This window comes from Eleginops maclovinus, chromosome 16 (assembly GCF_036324505.1).
Source record: "Eleginops maclovinus isolate JMC-PN-2008 ecotype Puerto Natales chromosome 16, JC_Emac_rtc_rv5, whole genome shotgun sequence".
Lineage (NCBI taxonomy): Eukaryota > Metazoa > Chordata > Actinopteri > Perciformes > Eleginopidae > Eleginops > Eleginops maclovinus.
The window spans coordinates 14,784,457-14,795,575 of NC_086364.1; the positions used below are offsets into that span (position 1 = coordinate 14,784,457).

Genomic DNA, 11,119 nt, shown 5'->3' on the forward strand with positions numbered 1-11,119 from the left:
TATTTACTTCACCAGTGTCAAGGTGCAATCTACATGTTGAGGTTGTATATATTGTAAAAATGACTCCTATGTTTATTGCATATTAGTCTACCTGTTTATTGCATATTAGGGAGGCTTTAAATATGTAAGGGTTAAATCTAAAGGCGCTCTTTATAAACTAAAGTATTATCGTCACTGAAACAAGTCAAATGAGGGGAAATATATTATTAATAGTTATTACCGACCTGGGGATTAGTATATTGCTTTAATTGAACACTGCACCGCACATTTAATCGTAAATGATCTGCTAATGTTTAACTGTAATTCATATTAAAGACATTTAATCCCCTTTTCATCCATGTCCGCTTTCTTGTCGGTGTATATCTGCGCTAAATAGTCCTTTGTTTACATGCAGTCCCCCCTCTCTGCGGAAGGAGGCTTTTGGAAGTGCAGTGTGACTCCTACCAGCTGTTTCCCGCCTTGAAAGCCATCCGATCAGCTGCATACACACACACACGCACGCGCGCACACGGTCATGCAGAGGGAGAAAGCAGAGGGGAGGGAGAGAGAGAGAGAGGTAGAGCCACACACAACCAGGGAACCCCATCAGCTGGAAGTCGAGTAACATTACAACTCTCAGCAGCCTGAAAAACTACTACATTATACAAACAAAGATTCATATCTTCTTTGAGGATTTACCACTCGTCGGATCACGGGATTACTGCTCTCTAGCATATTATTTTTTTCTATTATTCAACGGAGACTGTTGGCTGTTTTTTTAAGCAGGGGGGCAAACTGGCGAGAGGCGAGCATGGAGTATTTCATGGTACCAGCTCAGAAGGTGCCCTCTTTGCAACATTTCAGGAAAACGGAGAAAGAAGTGATTGGAGGTCTTTGTAGGTGTGTATACATGCACTTCACCCAGCATGCAGCTTTATTATTATTACAAGTCATCTGTTTGGGGTAGACGGCGATGAGGCAACATGCTTGATCTGATCTGTTATTGTGTACACGACCCACTCACGGGGAACTGCGCGCATTATTTACCATCGAACACTTAAATTATCTTGCGTTTAAGCTCCATATCAATCCGCAGCATCCCCCCTACGATGTTATTCTGCACATTTTGTTGCGATATCGTTGTATTTTTGTGGCTAACAAACATAAACCACGTGGTTCCGTGCACACCACGCTGCTACTCTGCTCCAGAGCGCACCCCTGCTCTATTTATCCTCAAATCACCCCCAGTGACATCTATAGATGCTGTGATTTGCATAAGAAAAGAAAAGATAACACCAACGATTGTCATTCAGTGCGAAAGGGTCTAGTTCGGCCGCACACGTCGTGCGTGTTGCCGATTTGCTCAGAGCGATCCGAAGTTATTGTGGGTAGTGCGGCCATGCTTGTGGCTTGTGCTAAAAGTGATGAGGGGGTCTGGCGTGTTTCCTGTTTATGGCGCCGATTTCGTAAAATTCTAATGTGAAGATATACACATAGTTTTAAAATTGCCCCCATTTGTCGTGACGATAGTTTAAAGATGGTTTATTTGCGTGTTGATCGCACTATTGAGTCACCTCCACTGCGTCTTTTCATTCTGCACCTCTGCCATGCTGCCTGCCGCATTGTTATAATGGCGGAGGACACGAAAATCTGATCGAAGCACGGTGGTGTTGTTGGGCGCTGTGGTGACTAAGGGGATTTATTAGTTGGCCTTTTTTTAGAAACACATTATCTCCCGTGTGTCCGATAAATGGACATTCAGCGTTAGCGTGGAGGCAGGGTAAAAAAGTGGTGTTATTAATAAGGGGGTGTGTATGTCGCGGAAGGCCATCGATACGTCCGCAGCCCTGTTTGAAGAGGGAGGCGGAGGGATCTGCTGCTGGCTCTTAGCAGTGACGCTGGCAGTGTGGGAGATGTAGTCCTGTTGTTCGTTTTCGTTAAATCCTCATTGTGAGTGTGCGGACAATTGGTAAACAAACGATGACAAATATTCCTATGAGAAAGGGACGTACTTTGATGTTGCCATAGAGCCATTCTAAGTAATTTCACCTACAAGTATTTCGATTAAAAATCATAAATGTCTCTACTCTGCAGTTGTATGACTATTACAACTGAAATCAAATGCTGGCACAAGTTGCAGTCCTATAACAAGATTAATTTCCCAACTAATATATTATAATTATATATAATTATAAAATATATGAAATATTGTCAAAAAAATGTAAAGACATGTTTCCCTAGAGATGATGGGGATGTCTTTCTTTGTGTTGTTAACCAACAAAAACATTTAACTGTCTAAGATTTAAAAGGAGGGAAGCAGCCAATTGTTACATTTTTGACACATGAATCATTAAATATATCAAATTTAGCTTGTGAAATTACAAAAAACATGTATTCATTATCAATACAATTCCAGTATAACTTTCTGATTTCATTTGAATAATTCATCAACCAATCATGTGGATTTATTGTACTATATTTAGTTGCCTGTTTTAAGCTTTAATTCCATATTAACTGGGACCCAGTCTTTCTAATGGTTAGCGGTTTGTGCTTGGTGATATGAAGTCCAAGCCCAGTTGGTGATGTTTTGGCAGTGGATGTGTATGCTGGATGTGCGGCTGCATTGCTTGTACATGCGACTGTGTCTGTTCACACACAAACACACACGCACACACAGACACACACAGACACAGACACACTAATTTCTCATCTGTGTCTGCACAATTGTTCCCAGTGTTTGCACTGAGGCAGCTGAGTCAGTACAGATAAGCGCTTGGCTAGAGAGGGTCCCAGAGATACTGAGCTTGATACAGAGGTTGTTAGAGGAAGTTCGCTCAGAATTTCCCCTCAACTGAACTGCAGCATAATGGCAGATCATGTCGTGGGGGATATTAACAGGATCAATGCCGTTCTATTTACACCTCAACTGTAATTATCAGCAAAGGTGGTGCCACTGTAAAGCTTTTTTAGCAAGTGTGTTGCTTGAAAGGTGTCCTGTAAAATGTCAGTGCTGCTTCACCGTCAGGAAAAATTATCCCTCCGTAAGACCTTTCACAATCATAACTTTATATTGCACACCATACATATTTATGTGCTACTTTATCACCTGTTTGGAAATGGCACATTGATGGAAGAGCAGCCTTGTTCTGTGTGTGCCACAGGACACTTCAGCATGCATAAAAATATGGAATTTAACTTTATGATGCTTTATGTTGAACGCTTATGATGCTATAAATTAAATGAAAATGTTTAATCTACAATTGACAATCTACTGTAACTGAAATGTGTCATCCAAGGATCGGGACAGAAGATTTTTGCCATATCTCTTGATGTCTCTGGATAATGTTGAACTTCACTATGTTTGGGTGCTGAAGTATGTATGTTTTATTTTGTCATTGTGTCCAACTAACCACTGCCCTTCCCCTCTCCTCCCCGTAGTCTGGCCAACATTCCTCTGACCCCAGAAACAGCCCGGGACCAAGAGAGGCGAATTCGCAGAGAGATTGCCAATAGCAACGAACGTAGGCGTATGCAGAGCATCAATTCTGGATTCCAGTCTCTTAAAACACTCATCCCACACAGTGATGGAGAGAAGCTCAGTAAGGTGGGTCAAAAGAAAAGTTTGGGATAGTTGAGGAGTTATATGGAGCTGTAACGTGCTGAACTCAACTTTATAACACACCTGCTACAATATTATTCTTCTAATTTCCCCAGGCTGCCATCCTGCAACAGACATCGGATTACATTTTTACTTTGGAACAGGAGAAGACGCGGCTATTGCAGCAGAACAGTCAGCTCAAACGAATCATACAGGTAAAAAAAACACCATGCCAAATGTGAAAAGGCTTTATTGTGATTTCTCTCTTTCAGTATCATCAGTTCATATATTTATCTAAAATGAATACCCAATTTCTGTCTTAGGAGTTAAGTGGTTCCTCTCCCAAGAGGAGGCGTGCAGAGGAGAAAGATGAAGGGATTGGCTCACCAGACATCCTGGAGGAGGAGAAGACTGAGGACTTAAGGAGGGAGATGATCGAGTTACGGCAGCAGCTGGAGAAAGAGCGCTCAATCAGAATGATGCTAGAAGATCAGGTAAAACGAACGGCCGCAACATATAACACCATTTCTGACAAAGTCTGTGTCAGAAAAATGCACTGTCCAACATAGTTCTGCTTACTCACACGTTTATCCCCTGCTCTGTAACGGATGCGTTCCCTGGATGCCCAGGTGTACCCAGAGAAACTTAGGGCGCTCTCCCAGCAGGTACAGGAGCACCAGAGCCTTGTCCATCTGCAGCAGCACAAGATGGAGAGGGACGTTACTCCAGACCACAGCCCACAGGTGGATAACGTGTTTTCACATGTTTGATTCACACATAAACTGTGGAATCCTTCTGAGCATTACGCTAATGTAGTTACGTTTCTGTAATTGGTTATCTTCCCTAAGTGTTATTTAAGAATCTGTTTACACGTTTAACGCTGACACAAAATTGGACATTTTGGAGCTAAAACAGGCAAAGAGTTATTTCTAGAAGTATGTTTCATTAAATATATGCCATAGACGCCAATGAATTGGATCTGTCTTTGAAAAATCCAAACAAGAAAAAAAAAACTGTGGGATTTGCTTCTGATTGAATGTTAAGTAATGGCTCATTTTTTTAATATATATGTTTTTACCACATCAGGTATGATTGAACTTGATACAAAGACAAACCATGGTCACCTTAATATATTTAGATAACCAGTGTTTATTTTAGCCTTTTTTACCCTAAAATCTGGCTGCTGGTTTCGTGTTCTCCTACTCCGTCATGCGTGTAGTTGTAAAATCTTATGGTTTTCTTTGAGTCAATGAAGCACATTGCATTTTAAAACACTTGTATAAATACACCTGAACTAATCTCTGTGCACTGTAGATGTCACACAGACAGTCCCAAGTTAGAGCTGTCAGCAGCTAAGACACATTTACAGTGTGTTAAATGAGCAGCTCACAAGTCTTTCTGCATGTCTTCCTGCCATGAAAGCCTCAGTGTCGTGTTTCTGGATGTTTACCCTACCTGAACATGATGCCAAATCAATTGGCATATGCCGTCTGCCCATCCACCTCTTGTGGCAGCTGTGCGTTGGTATTGAAGATGATTGATACACTCTGTATTAGTCATGTGACTTTTTGTGACTCCCCAAGCAGACCTGAGTGATATGACCTCAAGTTAATATTGCTATGAATAAACATAATTACCTCAAGTAAAAAGAAATTACTGGAACTAAAATGAACTCTTACTCAATTGCATCTTCATTGTGTTTGGATCATGGTTCCAAAACAACCCTAACCCAAAACCCTTGTCTGCTTTTATATCACATTTAACCTTCCAGAATTATGGACACTGATAAATGTATATAAAGGATATATTTCAGCCATGACAACAATAGGGATATTTGACACAACACCTACTTACTTTACTCCTGATTTTTCAGCTACATCTTTCCGATGCTTTTTAGAGTATCACCAACTTCAGACTTTGACATGTTGGCAAAACTGGAGCACCTTGAGTTAAACTCATTTTCTCAAACTAGCTTTGTCATATAATACTTGGAGATAATTAATCAAAAAGCAAAAGAAGCTTTTTATATGAAGATTTAAATTGCACAGCTGCAGTTTTTGGTGGCCTTTACAGATCTACTTCATTTCAAGCTTTTTGGTCAAGCTAAGATTGATCGAAAGCACCCTCAAAACACTGAGTGAGGAAATGTATGGACAGGACAAAAATGTGGTTGATTTACATATTTTAACATCAGTCCTGGCTAATATTCAATATGCTGCCAAGCTGTTTTCTCCATTATGTGTTTAATATTGCTTGTGTATGTGTGTATTACTTTAAAATACTTCCTAACCATAAGAACTCATTACCACAGTGCAGCGTGGACATAAGTGTATTCTAAAATATTTCCTTCTTTCTACCAGGTGTCTGCCCCCTCTACCCCACCTGCACCAACACACCATGCCACGGTCATTGTCCCTGCACCTGTCCAGCCTTCCCAGCCCCATCATGTCACCGTGGTAACCATGGGCCAGACATCAGTAATCAATACAGTGTCCACATCTCGGCAGAACCTGGACACCATTGTTCAAGTAAGATGAAAGTCCGACGCAGAATTAAGACTCATTTCTTGTAGGAAAGGTTCTCAGATATGAACACCAGAGGGTGCTGTCGTCACTGACATCACTATCCTCTTTCCCCAGGCAATCCAGCACATCGAGGGCACCCAGGGAAAGGGTTGTGCCGGCGAGGAAGAGCAGCGGAGGGCGGTCATCGTCACTTCGGGTCGCGTCCATTCTGACGCAGCAGGCTCAGACACAGCCTCAAACAGTGACGTGCCCGATGACTGTTCACTCCCCTGAGTTAATCCCTGACGTCTCGCACGCCATACACTTAAACACATGTACACAAACACACACATACACAAAAGGCCCAAGCAGACAAGGGCTACAGGAGGCTTCAAACCTACAGCACTCTTGTTCAGTGGACATTATTAGGGCTGGTAGACAGATTGAACCAATCGTTTTGTTATGTTTTTTGTTTCAGTACACATGTTTTACCGTGGTAGGCAGCCCGAATAGGTTTACACTTAGACACTCATACGAGCAGTCTCTTCTGCGTCTTCCTCTCTGCTTGTCTTAACTTTCTTACCCCCCTAATATCTCACACACTCATGTCTGTTCATTAACTTGTGGAGAGGTTTTTAGAATAACTATTCCACTGACTGATCTATGAATGCTCCGTAAAACTGGATACTAGAATGTCTGCTTAACTTCACAATTAATCACCGTGACTGTTCTCTTTATTCGGCCCTGAAGTCATCTGACTGATGCACGAAACAGGAGACCAAGTCAATGAAGAGCCCATCACCACCCAACACCAGAGCATTTTCATTTTAGATGAACCTCTTTTAAACCTTTTTCTCTGAGTTATCTCAGACATTGTGAGCTTACAAAGCTGTCTCACATAATTACCTTTTTTAGGTTTCTGGATAAGAGAACATGATGTTTTACTTGTGCGGAGATCTGTTTTTATGTTTTCTTTCTCTAAGGCTCCCTCAGCCAGCAAGTTAAAGTGATTGTACTGGAAAAACACAATTTAAAAGCTGTTTTCATGGCTGACTGGTGCCCACAGAAAATGAAGTGGAGCTCTGGAGAAGAGAGTGCGTTTACTGGTTCACAGCTCCTTTTTTTTTTTTTTTTAATTGTCCGTTTGTTGCCATTTTTACTGGGCTGGGTTCCCAGTAATCCCACATGTATTTGGCATGTTCTTCCTTTTGCTCATGGCCTGACAAAAAAAGTTCAGTGCATTTTTTTATACCCTCCCATATTGAATTTAAAAGCACCTGGCTAGGTAAATAAGCTAATCTGTGGAGAACTGATTTCCACTGATGTATGTGTGTCCCATACAACATTTCAAATCAGCAGTTATCCCAGACTCTGGTAGTCTGCAACAGCACTGCAATTACCTTGAAATTAAGGCATTTGATGTGTGTATGTGCACACAACACGCACACATGCATATTCAACTGACATACAATCATTTGTTTGCTCATCTTAAGGGCTGGTTTTAGTATGCCCTTAATAGTGTAGTTAGTTGTCCTAATGTTAGGACATCTATCAAAGCAGAGTCTACTTCAAATATGAGGAAATTGCCCTGTGAAATAGTTTAAATGTGCCATGGAGTTGACATATGTATATCCATGCATAGTTCATATGTGCTTTCTCGCACTTTTTGTTTATCCTACCATGCTATTTACATGTTTCTACTTGGATCATACTTTAAGTGTTTCTGCCTGGAGCTGTCGGTTGCCGGCGTTCATACATGTAGCTTGGATCGAGGCAGCTTGCCTTACTAATAGCCAGTGGGTGCAGGGAGGCACTGTGAAGCCAGCCTTAACAAAGCCACGAGGTCTGAGAGGCAAACCTGAACACTTGATCTGGGTCGCTTGGTGGCCTGTGGGATTGGTTTTCCTTTGCCTTTCCAAACAGGCTTGCAAACAGCCAGGTGTGTTGGAATATACAGCGTATTTCCAGTTATTTAGTCTATTCTTTTTTGTTGTATTGTGTTTGCCACAAACAGGGCAGTTATACTTATTACATTCAAGCACTCCCCAGCTATTCAAAATGTATCCGAATACTGACAGCTGGTTAGACTTACATGTAGACTTGCAACCGTTAGTGTGCACTACTCAAGCCAGATTTCAGATTCATTGGGGAAGAACTTCTCAATGAAATGTTGACATTCCATACATTTTAACACATTTTTCCCCATCAGGTTACTTTTCAAAAGTGAACCCTGGTCTATTTAGAGATTACATTTAGTGCTTTTGACATATCATTGCTATTTTATAATCGCATTTAGGGACAAACTCCTTATTATTATTATCCCCTGCATCAATGTATAGATGGAGCTTTGAACTGCTGGACAGATAATGTGTTCAATTGAACGCAACTCATCTATCATGATTTATGTCATGGAATTGCCCTTTAAAGAAATATTGATGTCAGCTGCACTAAAAAGAGCATCGTGTCTGTCAAATCATGGGACATTTTTCCCTGTACTTGTCACTATGGGCAGGGGATTCATATATGTTAAAACGTGTTTTGCAAGCCTTGCTTTTTGTAGAGCCCTTGCTTTTTTCTCTGAGTATTTGCATTTATTCGTTTTCCGCTAGAAACCAGAACTGTTTTATTTCCAAACGTGTTTTAAACTTTGTTCTGTGTGTTAGGAAATGTTAAGTGGACATATCAGATGAGTGGGGTGGGCCTGGGGATAATTAAATAGGAGTCAAAATTACAAAGCACTTACTGTACTATACTGGAGTCCGCCTCTTTCTTTTGTATAAAGGGGCATCTCCTCAGATAAAGCTCTTGGGGTTATGAGTAAAAGCCGCACAGCTGTGTATCCCCTTCTCCTTCATGTCCAGACCTCCTACACGATTGTCCTGTTTCACACTCACATTTTTTTAAATTTGCAAAATCTTATTATTATGCTGTCTTTTTTTCTATTTTCAATATCTTTTGTGCCCCATTACACATTTCATGGCTCCCTCCTCTCCCTTTCCATTCGTCTGTTATCTGTAACTTTTTTTGTAAGACCTGTCAGTGCATATGGTCGTCAAGAAGCTATTTCGTGTTTTTTTGTTTGTTTTTTAAAGAAATGTTTTGGGGATAAAGAGGCTTGTGCCTTTGTAAAGACAGAATAATAAAGTTTGTACTTTGTTTTTTATGCATTGGGCTCCTTGTGTGTGACTTTGTTTCTCTCTTTGAGCCTTTGAAATAAGTGTTTCCCTCCTAATATTTTCAGTTCTGAGTTGGTAATGGTTATTAAAGCACACATAATGACGTAAGCAGCTGAATTTGTCCCCACTCCGGTTGTGTCTGGCCATCACTCAAGCAGTACAGTTGATGCCCAAGTGTCTATTCCTGATTGGTGGCTATGAAATTAAAGCCCTGCCTCCCTCCCTTGCTCAACAGCTCATCGCTAAATTAAGATCCACCACGTCCTCTGACAGTTGAAATGTACACAAGGGACAGTAGGTGGCATCTCTTGCCATCATCCCCTGGCATGCATTCATTCATTCCAGGCCTCATGTTCTCACCCTCACACATTTGTCCAGCAAGACCTCAGGTTTTTGTGTCCAGATTCTCAATCATATCTACTTTTTTGTGTTTTTTGTAGCCTTGTACAATGGATGTTAGGTAGAGAAAATTATAAGTCACCAGTTGACTGTATTAGCATACTAATTTGTACTGGTATATGCAATTCAGTTTTGAGACATGGATAGCTATGTGAGGTATTAAGGGGCATAATGTCAAATAAGAGTAGTTCTTAAAAGGGCTTTTAGACACATCCAAAGCTACACTGTAGTTTGTATTGATAGATAAAAAATATTTCTCCCTTAAAATGAAGAGCCTTCTGTTTCTGCATTTGTGAAATAACAGTTGAAAAGTATAGTCTATTAACAATTGGTATAGCAACTGTAGTAGTCTGTGATTGTTTTTATTGTCAGCAAAAGCAACAACAAAGCACACTTTACACACACATTTTAAAGGCACACAACTCAATTCAGCGCCTGTCATAATAATTGACAAAGGAAAATTGTTTTAATTCAGAAAAGCTTATCAAAAGCACAGATCCAAACAAATATTCATGCCACATCACCAGTGAAGTTTCTGAGGATTAAGGCAGTTTTACGCACCAAAATGAACATGCTGTATTGTTTGGACACGCTGCCAGAGTCATTTCGGTTGGACATGCTTGAGTGAGAAAGTCCTGCTATATTTGGGGATTAATTTACAGTGGAGATGTTTATTCCCTAAGAATTGTGAGATTATGTTCCGCACAGTGTGTCTGCTTGAGTGTGATAAAGCAGTAATCTGCCTAGCGTTTAGCAGGGATTCTGGGGTGACTTGGGGGTCTATATTTTCCAGACATACCCTCTCTTCAGCTCTCATCTCTGCCTCTGTCATACACAGTCCTATGATGATAATTTCTAAATCTGGGAGCGTTGTGTCTAAATTACCATTAAAAGCTGATGAACATTTCCTGAAAATAATTTGGGGAGTTAAGGAAGTAAAGTTGTTACAGTTCTTTTGTCATTTTTTGTTGTACAAAGCAACCATAGCAGCTAATTGTGAAATATGTGATTTTGTATTAATGTTTGCAATACTAATTTAGAGGAAGGTGATGTTCTTTCCCTTAATAAAGCGCTATATAAGAACAGTCCATTTACCATTTACCATGTTGGATGCTGGCAGCTTGCAAGGTCCATTAACCAACCCCTCTTAAACTTATTTGGTAAACATGTTGATACACCTACCTGCTGAATGGTATCAATCCTCTAATCTAAAAAAGATAAAATAACACATATCCCAAAATAATTTTACTTTTCTTAATATAGGCCTCTTAGCTTACTGGTTTCACACCAGTTTGCATAATCCCATTATTTTAATGTCATCTCCTTAGAACTGTTGCTCATTTCAAAAACATACCTACTTTCAGTCTCTAAAACACCATTTCTTTAAAATGATCATCAGAAAAAAATTGTGTTACCCAGCACCGACACATTTAGCCACGTCTTTGCCAAAATACAGTATTTGC

At 40.4% G+C, this 11,119-nt stretch overlaps 1 protein-coding gene across 2 annotated transcripts; it reads left to right on the forward strand.

Moving 5' to 3' along the window:
* The first annotated feature begins 528 nt into the window (after window positions 1-528).
* Window positions 529-9,248, forward strand: tfap4 (transcription factor AP-4 (activating enhancer binding protein 4)). Of its 2 annotated transcripts, XM_063904805.1 has the most exons (7): window positions 529-879; window positions 3,418-3,583; window positions 3,694-3,792; window positions 3,901-4,071; window positions 4,207-4,320; window positions 5,938-6,105; window positions 6,217-9,248. In XM_063904805.1, exons 1-7 carry the CDS (start codon window positions 791-793, stop codon window positions 6,373-6,375), a joined length of 966 nt encoding a protein of 321 aa, XP_063760875.1. In that variant the 5' UTR covers window positions 529-790; the 3' UTR covers window positions 6,376-9,248. The 2 variants fall into 2 exon arrangements, with proteins under 2 accessions (XP_063760875.1, XP_063760876.1); XM_063904806.1 differs by lacking the exon at window positions 4,207-4,320.
* The last annotated feature ends 1,871 nt before the right edge of the window (window positions 9,249-11,119 follow it).

Excerpts from the sequence above, each read along its gene's own strand:
- tfap4 (XM_063904805.1), top strand. The coding sequence starts at position 791 with ATGGAGTATTTCATGGTACCAGCTCAGAAGGTGCCCTCTTTGCAACAT. Across the intron at positions 880-3,417 it reads GTGATTGGAGGTCTTTGTAG|TCTGGCCAACATTCCTCTGA; the intron begins GTGTGTATACAT and ends TCCTCCCCGTAG. Across the intron at positions 4,072-4,206 it reads GAATGATGCTAGAAGATCAG|GTGTACCCAGAGAAACTTAG; the intron begins GTAAAACGAACG and ends CTGGATGCCCAG.